This window comes from Setaria italica, chromosome VI (genome assembly GCF_000263155.2).
Source record: "Setaria italica strain Yugu1 chromosome VI, Setaria_italica_v2.0, whole genome shotgun sequence".
In the NCBI taxonomy this organism is placed as follows: domain Eukaryota; kingdom Viridiplantae; phylum Streptophyta; class Magnoliopsida; order Poales; family Poaceae; genus Setaria; species Setaria italica.
The window spans coordinates 4427630-4446669 of NC_028455.1; the positions used below are offsets into that span (position 1 = coordinate 4427630).

At 43.7% G+C, this 19040-nt stretch overlaps 2 protein-coding genes and 1 long non-coding RNA gene across 9 annotated transcripts; all 3 read right to left on the reverse strand.

Moving 5' to 3' along the window:
* Positions 1-206: 206 nt before the first annotated feature.
* Positions 207-935, reverse strand: LOC101777088 (putative B3 domain-containing protein Os08g0157700). The gene has a single exon (XM_004974362.3). It carries the CDS (start codon positions 933-935, stop codon positions 207-209), a length of 729 nt encoding a protein of 242 aa, XP_004974419.1.
* A 3188-nt stretch (positions 936-4123) lies between these two features.
* Positions 4124-18769, reverse strand: LOC101764638 (protein LHY). Of its 7 annotated transcripts, none has more exons than XM_012846998.2 (14): positions 18477-18769; positions 18292-18381; positions 17913-17962; positions 17156-17211; positions 12913-13032; positions 12728-12754; positions 12511-12531; positions 11833-11861; positions 11467-11672; positions 11286-11397; positions 11067-11128; positions 6284-6505; positions 4804-6183; positions 4124-4716 (listed from the first exon to the last, which is right to left on the reverse strand). In XM_012846998.2, exons 9-14 carry the CDS (start codon positions 11584-11586, stop codon positions 4369-4371), a joined length of 2244 nt encoding a protein of 747 aa, XP_012702452.1. In that variant the 5' UTR covers positions 11587-11672; positions 11833-11861; positions 12511-12531; positions 12728-12754; positions 12913-13032; positions 17156-17211; positions 17913-17962; positions 18292-18381; positions 18477-18769; the 3' UTR covers positions 4124-4368. The 7 variants fall into 7 exon arrangements, with proteins under 7 accessions (XP_012702452.1, XP_004972799.1, XP_012702451.1 ...); XM_004972742.3 differs by having other exon boundaries at positions 12511-12593; XM_012846997.2 differs by having other exon boundaries at positions 11467-11861.
* On the reverse strand, positions 7106-11060 carry LOC111257624. The gene is made up of 2 exons (XR_002678174.1): positions 8607-11060; positions 7106-8524 (listed from the first exon to the last, which is right to left on the reverse strand). It is a non-coding gene; the product is annotated as an uncharacterized LOC111257624 (long non-coding RNA).
* Positions 18770-19040: the final 271 nt, after the last annotated feature.

Below are 19040 nucleotides of genomic sequence, written 5' to 3' on the forward strand. Positions count from 1 at the left end.
AGGAACCAAAAGACAAGATCGAATAAGCTAGGATCTAATCGCCATTAATTCATGAGATTACCTAAAATCAAATCACCATCCCTATTTGAATCAAATAAATATGACTAATCAAGATTCAAGGAACCACTGTGTATAGATAGGATTTGCTAGCTCTACCTATGGTGTAAGGTTTCCAAATCACCAAATCTCCCTCTCTACCACCGTTGCTAGCTGTCGCCGTCGACGTACTCCAACTCGGCGGACGCCGCCGATGCTGCTGCGCCGTCGTCGCCACTGCACTCGACATTGAACCCGAAGAGCCTGAAGCTCCTCGCTCCTGCTGTGGGTCCCACCTCGATGCCATGACCGGCGACGGGGACGAGCGCCGTGTCCACGGCCACCGTTGCACCCCCCCTCCTGGTGACTGTCGGCCACGCCGCCGGCATGGCGGCAGCATCGCCGAAGCTGATATCATGGCGGCGGCGCTGGCAGTGGCGGTAGTCGATGAAGTACCGGCTGCCGCCGCCGGCGGCGACGCGGGAGAACGAGACGGTGTCCCCGGCGGCGAGCCGCGCGCCGCGGACGAAGCGGCTCCACCCCTTGGTCATGACGTAGCTCTGGCTGCTCCCCCAGTAGGAGTACCGGAACCGCCACGGCACGCCGCCGCGGTCCTCGAAGCACAGCTGCGTCCCGGCGCCGGCCGCCGGGAAGAACCGCTCCGCGTGCTGCTTCGGCACCACCAGCCGGTTGAGCTTGCCGACGTCGCTCGGGGTCAGCACCTTGTCGAACATGTGCTCTCGCTCCGTCGCGTGGCTTGGCTCGCCGCCGCCATGCTGGAGATCTTGACCTAGAGCTCGCTGCTGGTACAAGTCGTCTTCTTGCTCTTCTTCTTGGTGTTCTTCTTGCACTTCTTGAGTGTCTTCGACCAGTGTGCCCAAGCTCAGGTCCATGTACATGGGGTAAATTGGGTTGCTCTATCTAGCACAAGATCTTGGAAATGTTTTTGAAGGAAGTTTCTTGGATCTGAGGGAGACTTTTATCTAAGGCAGATGGAGTATAGGTGCATGCAACTGAAGAGCTAAGAGGGCTTGATGACTAGCTTATCACCATCATATGATCTCTTGATGGGTTATAGAGTAGAGGGGCATGACTAGAGAGAGGAATGAGCTTGTTTAGAGATTCTTGAGAGAGAGGGAGACAAGAGAAGCTTCTTTGCAAGGGAGGGGAAGAGGGGCCTCTACTTGATACACTAATCAAATGTGTTTATGGGACAAGTGGGTTTGTCCTTTTCTGCAATTGGCAGGGGCAAGCAAGGTATGACTAATATTAGTAATCAATCAGCAACTAAACAATTCCTTCAACACCACTAAGTGCTGCCTGAATACACATCGACATACATGCACAAATGGCTTTATGGTTCGCAACTTGTTTCTGCGGCAGGTCATGTCAAACTAAGGATTCCTCTTGGAAATTCAGCAGATGCAGTTTGCTGGCCCTGTGTCAACTTGTGCTTGTATATTTTGGTGTGTGTGCTATGGTGAGTTGTGTGGGATAAGTTATATAGCAGTCTTAGAAAACTGCAACCAGGTTGGTCCAGCCCCTGCTGCCGACTTAGTTTGCTCCTTTCTTTGCATAGATTATCTGAAATCATAAATGTATGTTCATACTTTGTTCTAGTTGTTGGAGCACAACCAATTTCAGGAACTTTGAGGAAATTTCACAGGAACGTTTCAATTCCCAGGGGAATATCAGGAGAAATAATCACCGCGTTTCAAACAAAGAAGTCATAGCTAGTCTGAAAGAAAATATATAGCAGAAACACAGATGAGGACATAGGTACCGTAAAACCCTATAAGACATCATACATACATGTGTGCTTGTTGTCTTATATTATCTTCTCTTTTTTTCTTCTTCTTTTTGGGGGGATAAAATGTTGATTATTTGACCACTATGGTCCCCATTCATGTTTATTTAGGTTTTTTTTATCGCTTTGGTTATACTTAATGTAAGCCAAGAAGTTTCCCAAGGTCAACAACTGTGCATAAGTGGACAGAATTTGATAGTTAAACTTGGTTGATCAAGTCAGGCAAGTTGATCCGCTGATGTCATCTGCCTAGTCTCTTGTAGCGTCAGCTTCCATGTGGTGATTTATTACTATATGAATAAACCTATGGGTTTTCATAATTTTAACTGTAAAAATTCAGAATCCTCAGATGCAACTGACTAGTTTTTGCATCTTCATTATTGTCAACGTCAACTCTCAGCGTGACCATTATTTCAAAATTACTAGAACATTTGTCATGAAGAACTGGTCCAAATCTCTGTCCTTAGTCCAATTCGTATGCGACTATTATACAAAGCAAAAATAAGAAGAGAAAGTTCCAAACATTTTTCTTTGAAAGAAAGAATTCATAATGTCTTCAGGCCAGTAGTTTAGCCAAATTCTGGCACTATAGAATTTGTTTCTATAGTGTTACCATAACAAGTTAGATAAGGTAGCTATGTGCCAATGACCTCCATGCACTATACGCCTAGGTGCTAGTTGGACAACAGACCAAACGCAACTTCTTTTTCCCAAAATCCCTACAAAAAGAAGAAATTATATCTCTTTTTATAAGATTTAATAAAAATTGATAAATCTTTTAATATAATTGCTATGCTTAGTGTGTGACTCGTTAGTTTTTTCTTTAGGGTCAAAAATGAGGCCAATCGTCTTAATCTGAGTTGGACATGTAGATGAAATGGTTAGCCATGCCAAGTGGGATGGCTCATGGCTATAGAATTATAGGGCAATACTGCTCAAGAGACTAGGTCAATTGGATCTACGCAACACTTCTTCTTTATGAGTACGTTGGTAAATGGTAACAGCACCGGGTACGTTGGTCACTTAGACAGAGGTAGTTAGTCATACAATGGTTGTCATACTGAGTTTTACCACAGCGCCCTGAATCACAATTAAGCTCTTGGTAGCGCGCAGGAGCAAACTGCAAATTATGAAGGAAAGAGTATTGGCATTACCAGAGAAAATATAGGAGTGCATATAGTAATAACTATTTACTCGGTTTTGACAAAGAACAACAACAAAGGTAAATTCTGCAGAAAAAGTTCATATGCTGGTTTCTCTGATATTTACTCTGATTGAGCCAAACCAAAATGGCTAGATTGCAAATGCCATGTCAAAAGCTATTTTTGAAGGAAAAAAACATACTGACTGTAACTGATTCTTGATATGAAGCATTATCCCTCGGTAACAGGCAACTATGTTTACACGGCCTGATCTGTTACAGAAATATATCTTTGTTGCAACTTGTATGCAACATGCCCAGTTTTATGAATCATCTGAACTGCCTGTCAGAAAAATAGGAACCATTTGAACTGAAGTTGACGAGTTTACAAGTGGACGAGCGTTGAACACGTTCTTTCCACTCCCCGGACACCTTTTGCCCTTAGAGCAGGCAAGTGGATAACATCACATCTTCAATGATCTGTGTGAATCCTTTCAGCATCTTAAACAGAAGCCAAATGAGGTACTCCAATTGGCAATAAGTTCCATACATAGCAGCTTACAGTTTTTTTGAGTACATAGCAACCCAATTTTTTTAGAGTACATATCAGCTTACAAGTAACACATGAAATTCTGAAATAACCAAAGGTCAAGCGTAGAACCTTCAAATCTCAGATGTTCTCCATGTTGATCTCAGTGTAATTTGGGCAATAATACGTGTTTTTAACTAGACAAGTTAGATCGTGAGCCATCTTGGTTTTTAATTGTAATACGAATAATGCTAGCAGCTCAACATATATTTAAAAACATAAATTTATTTAGTCAAATTGAAATAGAAATATAGCATGTTGGAGACTAAATAATGGAAGTCCATGAAAGCATAAAGCAAGTTAAAGCTGAAGCAAAATACTTCTGTGAGTACTTTCTAAGTTTTCTATACAAACAACCTATTGGCAACAGCAGACATGAGGTTAAAAATATAGTCTCCACTAGATTAGTCACAAGGTTCATCTGCTAAGCCTATTCTACAACTTGATGAAATAAACTTTTACATCAAGTGTGCTACATAAATGCATGACCAGGCAAAATCAATCAAATTTCAATTATTTTCCTTTCCCAAAATATAAAGCATATAAGGGATTAAAAAAACCTTTTGACCAAGAAGTTCAATAGTCGCTTAATGCTTAATTCAGAGTCTACGAGATAAGGTTTAAAAGCAGTCTAGACGGGCTGCTTGGCAAGCATTAAAATACAGCACACAATAAATTGAGTTTAGTGAAGCATTGCATTGCAAGGTCTGAAGTCCTATAATAGCTTAGATGTAAATATAACTTTTGACATGAAGTTCGAGGTAGAGGCCGGCAGGCAACCATGTAAGCAGCGAATCAGGTTGATTCTTCGCTCTCAAGACGAATCCTCTTGGTACCAACCTCGTCGCTAGCCGGCACCCTATTCTCCTTTGCTTCCACCGAACATCTCTTGTATGGTTTGAAGCCTGTTTTGCGTGATTTAAGCTTCAGGTGTGACAGTTCATTGGGGAAGGAAGTTCTTGGCTCATCCATCATGTCAAGATCATGATCAATTGTTGTGGCGTTCTTGTTGAGGTCAACCGTCACTGTGGTCACTTCATCTTCCTCCTCCTTGGCAACCTCCTTTGATTCTTCTGCCTGTGGGGGAGAAAAGCTTTGTGGAAGCTTTTCTCTACTGAACAGCGCATCGAAAGCCATACGACCCTGTCAACAAAAATGTGAATTAGAAAAATGATGGATGCTCAAATATTTAGATAGAAGTGATTTTGCATATTGTTGGTAGGCTACAACCTCTTCAGAAACTTCCTTCCATGAATCACTTGTGCTTCCACTGCTTCTAAATTTGCGGTGGTTAGTGTCACCGGCTGAAGAGTTACTGCAGGAGGCTTGCTTTGCCTTGTCATTAGCCTTATCTTCTTTCTCAGGAACATTTCCTGCCTCTACATCGCTACTTGAAGGTGTGTTGGAGCCACATGAAGAGCGATCCTGCTTTTTCTTATTCCTGAATGCATCACTAATGTCAGCTCCTGTAGTAGGTGCAGCATCGGTATTCTGGACAGGAGATATCTTTAACTCAGTATGGAGAGACATGTCGCCTTTTCTAGTCCCATCAGACTCTGAAGACACAGCAACTCTCAAAGCTTCAGACTGGCCTTGTTTCTGAGCCTCTTGGCATCCCTTCTGTGCATTTTCAACCGGGGAATCTCTGTCTTTGTCTAAAGGTCGTGGAACATCTGCTGTGGTAAAGGCAGCACTAGGAGCTGGTACAAATGGAAAAGCCATGGGGGGAGTGAAAAAAGGGAGAAGACCTTGTGTTGCCCACCATGCAGATGCTGCAGCAACTGTAGCTGCTACGATAGAAGCCATGCTTGGAGGAGAGCCTAAGTTCCTTCCTTGAACACCCTCTGCAGGATTTTCTTGAGTTGGATCAACAGGAGTGTTACCTTCTGCTGCTGGCCAGTACGATGCTGCGAGCCTAGCGGCTGCATGGATGGCAGGGTTTGACAACAATGTGGAAACAAGCATGCTGGAGAAAGTGGATGACATGTTGACGAATGATCTGTAGGTATCTTGGTTGCAGTTGCACTGCATCATCGGAGCAAAGGCAGCATAGTTATGAGGAAAAGGTTGTGGTGTGGCACTGCTATCAAATTTTGGATCCGTAGAAAGCATTGGATGGATGCATGGGTTCATACTTCCATTGACTCCCACTTGATCGCCTGTTTGATCAGGACGAGTTCCGTCGGTTCCAGTAACAGGAATGCTAGTTGCCCCATTTCTCTCCGCCAGGGAGTGTGAGGTCCTTGCAGTTTGTTTGTCCACGTATGTTGTCTCCGAAGACTTTGGCTTTAGCTTCATTTGTTGCATTGAGAAGTCCAAATATTCTTCATTAGAATAGTCACATTTAGAGCTGACGTGGATTCCATTAACCCTTCCAATTTCCGGAACATCGATCTCTTTTACATCCTCTTCCATGGTGGGATTAATAGAATTCTTTTCCGTGGTGGTCATATCTCGGATTTCTGTTTTGGTTGGTTCAACCCCCCTGGGTACACCATTATTCGAAGAGCTTTTGTTAACTGAAGAAAATGATGCAGATGGGGCATCTCGGAAGAGATTAAGAACTTCCGAGCAACTTCCTTTTTCAGACACCTCTTTCCTCTGAAATTTCTGGATGCAAGCCGGTTTACATTTAAAGAAAATGAAAGATATTAATACAGAGGTTAAATTAGGAAAATCCTAAGAAAACATAATACCATGGAGCATTTACCTGCAGAGACATATCGCCTACCATTTGTACATTGCCACTGCTCAGTGTAATATTTGATTTTGATGACTTGTCATTTGGAAGTTCCTTCGTTGGTGTTTCAGAGCTGAGACCATTTTTTCGAGGATATGGACTGTTAGGCTTCCTTTTAGGCCGTGGTGGAGGTATGTCAATGTCATGAGCTTGCCCTGGAGAAGTCCCGTTGTTCATAGCTTCCTTTTCCAACTGCAAATTTCCTAATTTGTTAGGTGCAGACATAGAAACAAAATAACATGCTTGAGGAACAAAATCTTTTGAGTACTTGAACTGTTGCCACTGACTGGGTTTCATTAGTCTGTAAATTTCTAGAATTTACAAGGTAACTGAAAACATTGTCAGCTTATAGAGGCCACCAATATTGGGAACATGCATTTCCTAGCTGGCAGAGTTCAGCACCAATATACAAATTCAAGCCAATCAGAAAATAGTTGGAGAATATGTGTCTCAGAGGAGGAAAGGGCAATGGCAGTGACAAGTTGATTTTCTGTTTGCATCAGTTCTTTCTTAATATTATGAATAAACAGTTTGTTTATGAAGAAAAAATGTTCAAAGCATGCAACATAAGCACAATAGTCTTTTGATCCCTTTAGCCAAGTCATGCTCAACCAAAATTACGAAAATTTTCAAGTTTGGCAATTTCCCAGTCCCTGAAGTTAACATTTTATCTAGGTCATACCACATTTGCAAATTATGCCCGATTGTTCAAATTATGAAATTAGATAAAATGACATTTAGGACAAGCTAATTAGTCATATATTTACAAAGGGAGGGAGGATATTTCAATCATGAGGCAATTAGCAGTTGCTATTAGATAGCTTTAAAAGTCTAAAGTAGAGACAATACACTATGTTTTGCTGATCTACAGATTGCCAACTGCCAGAAGGATGGAAAGGGTACTGTCCACAAGCTTGTCCGAGGACAATGAGCAGAACTGATAAGTGGGTTAGCAATGATGACAATGATGGGCAGCACTAGGTGGCACCTGGGCAATCCTGTCCTAAAAAAACTAAAATGTGACTCTGAAACCATCTCATGGAAAACGAGAGATTAGAACTACAGAAAAAGGCAACAGTTTTTGGAAAACATTCTTGGTACCCGCAGGCTTGTCAGCACTCAGCAGCGAACTTTTGCCTTGGCATGTGGCTTGATAAAAAGGACAGAAGTAGGGCACAGAAAAGTTAAAAACCTTTGCCTCCATCTACATCTTCCTAATTATCCCCACATTGCACTTGCAGGATGAAACTGGATGGTGGGGAACGTGTGTGAATGGAATAAAATACAAACATGTAATTTTCTCTTTCTTTAACAACCTTCTAAGGAAATAAAGAAAGATTCTTTACTCAAAACCTCCAATCACATCAGAAAGAAATATATATTTTAGTGTTGCTGACAAACCTGAAGCTGCTGGTAAATTTGGACTAAATCAAAAGAGCCACTAGAGAACTGCGACTGGATCATCACAATAAGCACATACAGACTTGCAGTCTAGCCAGTCCCTTAATTACTGGGACAAAGGGGCTGGTTAGGTATCATTCAATAGGGTTCTCAATTCGCATTTGAATGTTGCCTCTGGATCTCACCCTCCTACTGTTTCTTGTTGTTGTTAACTTCAGAGGTTGATCAGCCAATATAAAGCATTATAATTGGATTAATGAACTCTTATCATAATATTAATTATCAATAATGAATTGGGCACCGGTAAAAGCCAAAACAAGTAAGAATCTTCTGACTTCATTGATAATCTTTTCAAACATGTTCAGGTATAAAGTAACAAATTATGGTGATTAGACAGGAAGGCCTTGTCTAGTGGTATATTGGGAAAACATATAGTTACTATGTCGAACTGGAATATTCTGGCAAGAAATCAGTATGTTAACATTTTACAGAAAAAGTGAGATTTCATCATTTCAGCTTGCCGTATCAGTTTTTGTCATTCCTTCCAATAAGATGGTGCCGGCTGAAAAGCATGCATGATTCTAGAGAGGAGAGGGATAGGAATAGACTGGGGAGAAAGAGGACCTATGGAGCCTTGATTCATTATTTTCTACCCAAATCCATAGAAATACTCATCAATTCATACCTGAGGAGTCATCTTATCTTTAAAAACAACCCTGAATAATTTCAAAACCAAGTAGCTAGTTCAACTTGGGTGGAAATCAATATAATTTGACTGGGAGGACAGATAACTTTCCAACCAACACTGACCTGCATAACAATATCCATGCATATGATAGCACCAGATCTTTTGAGCTACTTCTATGAAAGGCAAGACACTCAAGATCCTTACTGATGGATATATTGGCTATGAGACCACTTTAAACCTATCTTCCTGCCATCATGGTGCTGACACTCCAAGTTATCTTAAATTGTCCTGATGGACCACAAAAGGTTTTCAACATTAAATTTAACTGAAAAACATGGAAAGTTATGTAGTCCAAAAGTCGTTTGGGCAGTTTTTCTTGACCAGTAATTAAGTAAACAACGTTAACTGCATAAAAAAGATGCCATCCCTACTGTGCAGGTTATATGAGAAAGCTTTAAAGTAATTTATGTATCATAAATATCATTTCCTGATCTCAGATTGCCATGGCGCGGTTCAGTTAGATCTTGGAACGCCAACCATAATAACCATCATCATTGACCAAGCAGGAATGCAGCACAGTTGGATTTGAGGAGATTACAGCAAGATGCACCTTGTGACATTACCAGAAATATAACTGAGGGATATCAAAAGCAGTAAAATATTAGAATTCTGTGTGCATGTTGCTACTTACAGGTTTCCACAAATAAAACTGAATCTTTGGTTTGGGTTTGTTATGGGGCAGGCTGAGTCATGGGCCTTTGGCCCAGCATGGCATGGCAGCATGCCCAAGTACTGTAGCATTGTTGTGGTATTGTAGTGCTGCCAGTCACCATAAGGTTAGTTAGTAGGGATGAGGTTAGGTTGTTAAGGTTAGGGCTAGCTCGACCTCTATATAAGCAGGAGGCCTGGCATCCAGTTTCAAAAAAAGAAGGGGCCGGGGATCCATTTGGAACCAAGAAAGAAGTAGTGAAATCCCCTTTCTAATCTACAGTCTACTGTCCCTCAAAGCTGACAGCTATCTAACTATCTTCCCAGCAATGTTTACCGATTAATGAACCGCAATACATTACAAGGTTGGTCACCACCAAATCAGATCCAAAAAGAAGCCCCCAGTGAATTTCAGCTCACAAAAGTCAACCAGTAGCTATCATTATATGGCCGTGATTACTGCCTAAAGTATTGATATAGATATACCAGTGCATCTGAAGTGTGATGGTTTGAGGAAGGCCCGTGAACTAGTTAATGCCATGAGCAATAGTGGACATTCCAAATGTTCCTTTCACCCTTTAGGTTCTCAATATAGCAACCTAATCTAACAAACCTAGATAGGCCAAATGATCACTCTCCAATAATAATATATTTAAGATAGTGACTGCTAGAATGCAGACTGTTCTTCACTAACTGCTTAGAATTGCCCTCAGCCTGTACGTAGAAGCCTCACCATGATTTCCAAATTCCAACATTGTTTCAGCTGAGTGGAGGGTGGATTTTTTTTAACTCACCCATCTCTTCCCTGCTCCACCTAAAAGTCCGCTTGTAAAAAAAGGGTAAAATTATAAGCACCATATGTATTCATTACGCTAACAGTATGCTGCTTGTCACCCTAAATTTTATGTGAAAGCATCTCCGATATTGGTGAGTAGTTGAGTACAATGGCGCAGCGCTTTCATCCCTTAATCACCTACTAACCAAAAACACCAAAAGCAAGATCAGATAGGCATGTTTGGTTGGAATATATGAGCTTTCAGAGCCCAGAAAACCATCATATTTCTCAAAATACCAACCTTGCCATCCTCTCTACCATACATCTGGCAAGGATGTCATGGAGAGGGATGGAGTAATCTCATAGAGGCAACAATTCAATGGCTGTCCTATAAATTTTCCAATCTTATGATTGCCTGGTTCAGGATTTGCCACCCCATCTCACTGACATGTGGGATAGCCTATGTCAATGGATGTGAGGCAGGGTGGCAAATGGCAAGTCGTGAAGTGCTGATAGATGTGAGTTCTTAAATAACCGTGGTGGCAGCCCAGCCCCTACAAGGTACAGGACAGACAGGTCGCCAGCAGAAAAAGGAACAGAGGAAAGGGCAGTAGGGGATGAACAGAAACAGCGAATACTTCTTTTCGGCTCATATCATGTTATGCGTTTAGTAGTATGCTGATCTTTTATCTTCATCAAATCCAGCATTCAAGAAATTTATTTGCAACTTAATATTTGTCATACACAATGAAAAATCTCCATGTTACTCTACCAAGTTCCCCCATCCCATTATTTTGCACTTCAGTCATTAAGCTCAATGTCATATGCAAATAAATGAATCAGGTAAAAGTACACTTCCTAGCATGTTTTCCCAATTTCTATATGCATTACTTTAATCTATTACGCAATAAACAGAGCACTGCGGTCAAGATGATGTTTTCTTTCAAGTCATGATAATCAAAAGAAATAAATCATGCATTCTTCAAACCCATCACTGTGGCACACACATCGAAAGAAATAAAGAGAGAAAACAAGAAAACAATGCAGTGAAGTTTGGAACCGAAAAATCAGGACACAAACACAAATGCTGTTCAGCTAATCTAAAGGCGATGGCAACAAGAAAGCTAGGGAAACAGTGGTGAACCAAACAAAGGCACTAGCCAATCAGATAAAGAAAGAACCTTGGTGAAGAACTTCTGAGCGTGACTTCTGATCTGCACAGCCGTCTTTGTCCCAACATGCTCTATGGAATAATTCAGAAGCCAGACAACAAACAGAAAAAAGTACAAATCCATATCAATAAGCAAACTAAATTTACATGAATAAACCAAATGGAGATTGTTGAAGTCAGGAAACAATAGCATAAAACTACTTGAATACAATATCTTTGGAGATTTTACCCTCTATGCGCTGCCACGCTCTGCCATAAAGTTTCAAGGCTTCAAGGAACCGTTTGTGCTCTGCCTCAGTCCACCGCTCCCGCTGCTTTGTTATCGTGTACGGCTTTCTCACCTACATAAAACAGTGATAAAATCTTCCTTCTTTATCAGAAAACAACAAACACATCACACAACAACTCACCTTTACCACCGTTTCCTCACCAGAGGAATTCACCTCCATCTCCAAATCCAGGAAAAAGAAACAGAAATAGAAAGGAATTGTCCAACAGCTGCTCGCTTGGTCACTTGGAGTTGAGGTCATCTATAAACAAGAGAGCTCCTCCTTCCATATCTCCAACCAAACGCTGGACCTGACGCAAGTAGTACCTCATATCTCCTCCTAGACCTCTATATCACACCAGTACTCCCAATATTTCAAATTTGTGCACCCGGCCCCAAAAGAGCAGCCAAATTAGTGTTAAATTTCCACGATAAAACCTAAAGAATTCACGACTCTACTCGTGAATTGACTTGGATCAGAATCTTCAAAAGGATCAATTCCACTCACCTACTTGAATTGATCCAATTGCCATTACTCTGCAAAAGACGCAACATAGAGCAGCATCATTTAGATACTCGTGAACCTCATCTAAAAATATAAACTACTCTCTGCTTCCAATTTTCTTAGGGGGTATTTATACGATAACTAGGTGTTTGTGGGCTCCTAACAGGCTAACACCCTATTTTTCAGTCATTCAGTGTTAAGATCTACACATCAGATTAGATCTTTGTGCTAACAAAAATATTTGGTGGTATTGGGGCCTCTTAACATCCGAATTTTTATCCCACCATCATTCCTCGAACATTACACCAAAAAGTCAATGCAACTCTACTGTAAAGTAACTTAAATTCCAATAAGAACTGATTGTAACTGAGGTAAAAAATCATGTTTTAGGAGGCCTTAAAAAGCATGATTTTTTCTTACCTCTACGACCATCTCTAGTGCACAAATCTGAGGCACAAAAATTCAGGTGTTGGAGCCCTAAGACTCATGTGAGGTCTAGAAATTCTTTTGTTTGAGTGCGTGCATGCGTGCGTATATAGAGAGAGATATTCACTAAGAAGAAACTATGTTGGACCTAAAACAAGGTACAAGTGTACAACTAATTGAGAAAACTAAATGGTTCCATAATCACATGAGTTACTTCAACTGAAAAATCACAGGATCACCCACCATTCTGCTTACCTACTGAAAATTGTAGTTGATCTGTTGCACGCAAAAACCAAGTCAGCAGAGTTTAAACCTAGCTCCCCTCCTTATCTTCAACTCTAGAATCATATTAAAACTCGCAAGTTTTCAAATTATGCAACCATTCCAAGAAAAGAAATGGATTAGATTCATAAAACCAATCAAAAGCATGGAGAAGTAGTAAAGCAGTAGCAGAAGAAGAGATCAAGCTCACCTGCTAAGGCCAAACACTTACTGTAACCTGCCACCACAGAAGAAAAACAGGGCATAATAAGTGCCTATTCCCAATCAAATTGCAGCTTTCGATCACAATCCATGATCAAAAGCACCAAATTTAATAGTTGTTTTATAATATTGACACAATTGGGTTCTCAAAATAAAAGAAAATACCACAATTACCTGGGTTTAAGTGTTCTTGAAGTTCCGATACTTTGCTTAGATGGACCCAAACCAAAGAGTGGACTGTTTAGTGCTGAATCTCACAGCTTCAAAATAATCAATTACCACCCTAAGAAGTCCCTACATTTGGAAGTCATTGCAGTAAGAAGAACCGCGATAATTTTGTCAAACTCAAGAAACAGCATGTTGGAATAGCCAAGTGTATATCGTGCTGATGCAACAGTGGAACTATCAAACAATTTAAATAGCAACTCTAAAACACAACAAGGCAAAACATACAGTCAACAACTATGTGCATTTTGTGAAGAAAAAAAAAGAAATAAAACAATAGATCCTGGCTTTAGGGGCCAAAAGTCAAATCTTGCATCCAACTATGTGCATTTGCTTTAGGGCCGCACCTCGCTCCCCATGCACGCCACGAGCACAAGCAGCACACACTTCTTCCTCAAGAACTGCATGGTGAGTTGGCAGTCAAGCAAGCAACAAGTAGTGGCTCTATATTTGTTTAAGAGTACATTACGCAACTCCGGATATGGTTAGTTTAGGATTGATTGTAATCCTGGGATAACCTTCCTTATCTCTAGGAGAGGCTACTTGCCCTCCAAGCCATGTACTCCTATATAATCAGCCCATGGGGCAAGCAATACATCCCACGCATTATTCCACGCAATCTCAATTGCTTACATGGTATCATGAGTCTAGGTTCTAACCCTAGGCCTCCGGCTTCCGCTGCCCTCGCGCCGCCCCAGGGAGATCGATCTCCGCCGGGCAGCGCCCTCGTAGGATGCGCGGCTGATCCCTCTGATCCGCAGCGCCGTCGTGGTCAAGCAACAGGGGACCTACCTCTCCCGTGGCCGATTCGATCTCGTGGGGCTGCCTTCGCCATCATCATTACCCCCTCCGACGTATATGGCCTAGCACCAACCCTATCCTCCTGCGCCGCCGCCACCGCTGCCATGAGCGCGTGGCTGCGGAGGATGCATGTGGGGGCGCTGGGCTGCCATGCCATTGGAGTCGCTGGGGTCGGGCCGGGTTGCCGCGTCGCCTGCAGACATCGTCGCAGGCGGCACCCTCGTCGAGATCCATCGCCGAACGAGCCTCCTCGTCCCGCCACGCCCTTCCATCGCACCGCTTCACCGCCATGGCTTGCCGGCCGCGGTGGCGTTGGGGCTCCATCCCTCCCTCGCTAGCCCTCTCCTCCGCACCACCGTCGGGCTTGCCCATCCCCTTCCTCCCTCAGTGCCGCTTCTGCAGCTGCCATCGAGCGCGAGGACGCGGTTGCGGAGGAGGCTCATGGGGACGCCAGCCCGCCGCGCAGCAGGAGTGGAGACGCCACTTAGGCTGCACCTCGTCCCATCCCTCCACTCTGCCTCTCTCTCCTTTGCCGACGGGGAGAGATAAGGTTATGGGTGAGGGCCTCAAGCTAGGTGCACCTGAGATTGTACCCGCGGTTCCTCTTGCTGCTGATTTTTTTCCTAATCAGAGATCGGGTTTGCGTCGCCCTACCGTTCGTCGCTAGTCCTTCATCGACCCTCCCCAAGGATGAGGTTGTCGTTGCGCCCTCCAAGGCTGCAGCGACGCACTCGTAATCAAGCCATCACCACCTGTGTCGTCGCCTTTTCAGGCCGTGGCACCACCCATGCTGCTAGTTCTCGTCACGCTAGCTCTCGATTTGAGTCCGCGCCTATTGCCGCACGCTCGCAGACACCGCGCCGATGTTGCTAAACGAAGATGCATTTGCGCTCGTTAGCTGCTCCATCTACCATCGCAGTCGGCTCATCGTCCTGCTAAACCTGTCGGCAAGAAGCGCTGATTTTGTGTATCGGGCGCCTTCACTGGCGCTTTGGACCCGCACCCTCCTCCACAGCTTCGACCACGTCCACCTCGACCTCGGCTACTTCGGTACTAAGGGGCTATCATCTGCTTGACAAGCCTCGTCAGCTTCCACTCCAGCCACAGCATCTACGGCACATCAACAGTTGCGAGTGCGGGGATGTCAGCTCTTCGGCTTATTCTCCAGTCTCATTGTCTACATGCTCCTGCTGTGACTGCAGGGGGATGTTAGAGTATATTAGGCAACTCCGGATATGGTTAGTTTAGGATTGATTGTAATCCCGGTATAACCTTCCTTATCTCTAGGAGAGGCTACTTGCCTTCCAAGCCATGTACTCCTATACAATCAGCCCATGGGGCTCAAGCAATACATCCCACACATTAGTCCACGCAATCTCAATTGCTTACAATATTCATGTGAAGCAGAGTATGTTGCTACTACTACAATAACGCAAGGACTTTGGCAGCCTCAGCTAATTAGTGAACACCAAGTTAGGGCAAGTAAGATTCCCTGAGCTTCGTGCAAGGCTTGGAACGGTCCAAATCAATTCAAAGTCGATGCACAAGGTTAAAGACGAGAAGGGTTAGTATAATCTTTGTTGTAATTACTATGAGTCAAGTAACGTCAAATCTTTGCCTTAGGGTGTGAATCAAGTCTAGAGTCTTCATAAGCAAGCTATTAGGGTTAGCAGGTACTAGTTCCATCTAGCTATAAATAAGAGAACAACAAGAAATAAGATGGGAATGGTCAATTTGACCCTATGGATAATTGGCCCACTCCATAGAAATGAGTCAATTGCCTAACTGTTCGGCGCATGAAATTGTGGAGGGCCGATGGTTTTGAACCAAAAGACCCATAGGGTCGAATGGATCAACCCTGCTGCGGTGCCGCCACATGATGTTCAACTCCGTCGCGGTCCGACGCACCCTCCTCTAATACGTTGTTGTCCCCATCAGATGCCAGGCAGCAATAGCACAACATCTCCTTCTTTAGCTCCTCAGTGACGACGTACATCTCTTTTCCTCTTGCACACATCAAATTCATGTGTCCTCGCCAGTCTCTTTTGATCCCAACAGCTATCCCTACGCCCAAAGTCATTTTGGTGATTTGGTTTGCACCAATTGGAACCACGTGATATGAATTGCTGATCTTGAGAGCTGAAGGAGTGATAAGAATGAATTAAGTTTAGTAAATCATGGCGGTGGATTTAAACTAGCAGAAATCCAAACCGGCCAACAATGGAAGAAGTTGTGATGGAGATCACGAAGGGAGCGCCACATGGAGGAACCTTCGCGCGCATGAAAGAGAACTCACAGTTCACGAAAGCCATCATATGGAGATAGAACAATGGGCACCGTAGCTTCGCACAAGTAGTCGAGTAGGCGGCAAGTTGCCCTTGCCCAGCATTAGGGCGGTGCAAGAGCCACGCCGCTACCGAGGGAGAGAGTGGGGGTTATGGCATGGATCGATCGACACAATCCGTTTCGTTATGAGAACCATCATGCCCGAACCAAATGGATTGATCATGACACTACAAATGACGACTGGGTCGTTGTGGATCAGAACAAAGCCCCTTAGGTTGACCCATCCCATATTCAAACAAGAAGTTGAAGCTTTGAACCACCAAATTCGCTATCTCTTCAACATTCCTTCGACCGACCATTGAGGTGATCACTATTGTAAGTTGTGATGGTTAACACCTCCACAATCAGAATTTGTCCATCCAAGATTCATCGCCCAAAATTGGATGGCAGTCTCTCAACGGAAGCTTAGCCCTTCGTAGTTCCATGATAATACTAACATTTGATTGCTTTGAAATGCATGAACTTTTCCAAAAAATGGAGCATTCTCTAAGGAGACACATCGTGGATGTAGATTATTGAAACTAGTAATGCCAAAAACTGACAATTTTCTACACATTTGTGGTAACTACTAAGCTTTTATCTTGGAAAAAAACCTCAAACGTAGAGAGAAGACTCTCTCTAGCTTTGTTTAAGAGAGTAGACTATCGGACCCTTTAGGGGTACTCACACAACTTGCGAGCACCTAGATTTGAGCCTAGGTGAGTAGCCTCACAACTTGTGGCTCTATCAACCAAGCTATTGCTCGTTTCAACCAAAATAAACCAAGAATGTAGTGCAGTAGAACTATAAAGGCAGAAGTAGAGGAATTACTCCCTCTAGCACAATCGAGTATCATTTTGGACATCTTCATCATTCCGCCATGTAACTTTGACTAGTGCTTTCTATCATAATATATTTATAAACATAGAGAAAGTATACCATTACGAATTTCATTTGAAGAAAAATTGGCACATGTTATTTTTACATATATTCAAAGTTTAAAAGTTTGGCTACACTCATCCCATATTTAGCAACTGGAGGGTGTATATGCAAGAAATAGATGTACCTTGTGTAAGGACCTCAACTCAACTGCTGAAAGAGCTGATCAAGATGCTTTTCTCCCTACATGGAAAAAGGTGAGGACCATAAATCACACTCTTCCTTTTCTTACCACTAAAATACCTTATTAAATCCTTAGATCTGATTAAAACACACCCAAAAAACCAAGAAGGCAGAAAAGCTTCAGCCTAAATTAACTAATTGATCTGACAATCTTCTAGCTTCAAACTAGACCAGCAGTAAATCATTCTTCATGTTGTCCTAATGATACCAAAATCAACAGGCCATTTTATACAGCAATAAAGGAATTTCCAAGTTGATTAGAGAAAAAAAAGCACATCCTGGACTGACAGGTGCCAGAATAAAATAATCCAGTTAAAACTAACAAAGTAAGCATGAATTGCACAAACACATCCCAACACTGCTGTCTCATATGCTAAGCTTATGATCATGCAAACTATTTATTTCTTTGTGTATGGGTCCTGGTGTAAATTTCTGAGAGAAATTAAGGTGTGAATTTTCTACCTAAATCTACCGAGTTCGAATTCATGGGTCCTAATTCTGCCAATCAGAGTGAAGCAATCAGCCTCCTGGGACCAACAATAGCAGAGACCCATATCTGCAGGCAACATAACTCGCATGTCCAGAACCTAAAGCAACCTAGCTCAGCAGCAGGAACAGCAACACAAACATCCTCTTGACGTCCTAAAGCACAGCGCCAATACAACCTCTTGATAGCCTCACCGAGGAGGGAAAAAACTCACCCCCGTGAAGTTACCAAGCACACACCACGACGAACAACTCCCAACGTTCTCTGCAACAAAAGCACAGGAGGGAAATGGCACAATTCATTAACAAGTACGTTTGCAGGTTTTCAGATTCCCAACTTCTGCAACCATGATCCATTCCACAGCTAAATTAATAAAAACGGGAAAAAACACATAACCCAAGAAGAAAGGGAAAATAAAGCGAACCGCCACCTGATTCCAGTCATCACAAAGCTAAACCACAAAGACATTTCGAAAAGTAGTTTGTGCAAGCTGCAAGGTAACAAAAAAAAAAGTAGCAATCCAGGGTCCATCGCGTCGAGCTTAATTTAAACAGGGCACCGCTAATTCCAGCTACAGAAGCAGCTCGCCGTACCTCCTCGACAGACGCAGCGCAACCTAATCCAATCCAACCCAAACCGTGCTCGCCGCCTCCGCTCCCCCGTCCACCCCGACACACGGCGGTCTGCACCAACAACCCAGCACAGCCAAACCATTTCACCAGTCACGGAAAAAAAACGAACAAGAGCAAGCACGAACCCCGATCCCCGTCCCGCTCACCTCAGGCGACCGCCACGGCGGGCATCACCGGCCCCGCCGGCGCCGGCGCAGCAGGGGCATCCGCGCCAGCACAACCCTCCCGGCCCCCGCTTCCCTCTCCGCCGCCTCCACAACCACCACCGCCAGGAACCTCACCGATCGGCTGCCCCGGGGGGATCTAGCTGGACGGGAGCGTGAGCGAGAGCAGAGCGAGGCAGTGGAGGGAGACGAATGGGAAGCCTCTCGAGGTGGTGGTGTGCTTTGCTGTTCGCTGCGGTGTGGTGGTGCGCCCGCGCGGCCGCGGCTGTGCTGCGTGCTGTATGCTGTGCGCTGCTGCGCGGGGGGGAGGAAGGGGGCGGGGGTCGCGATCGCCGCGGGCGCCGCGAGAAATCTCAGCCACTATCTTTTCTTGTGGATTTCTCGCGCTCCGGACCCCGCGATCTTGCGCGCACGCCCTCCAGCATCCTCGGAATTGCAGCCGCTGCACGAGAGTTGCTTATTTTATTTATTTATTTTATTTATAAGCAGACCAGGGACTGCTGCTGGCTGACCGTTCCCTATCTGTCCCTGTCTCGATTTGGCAAG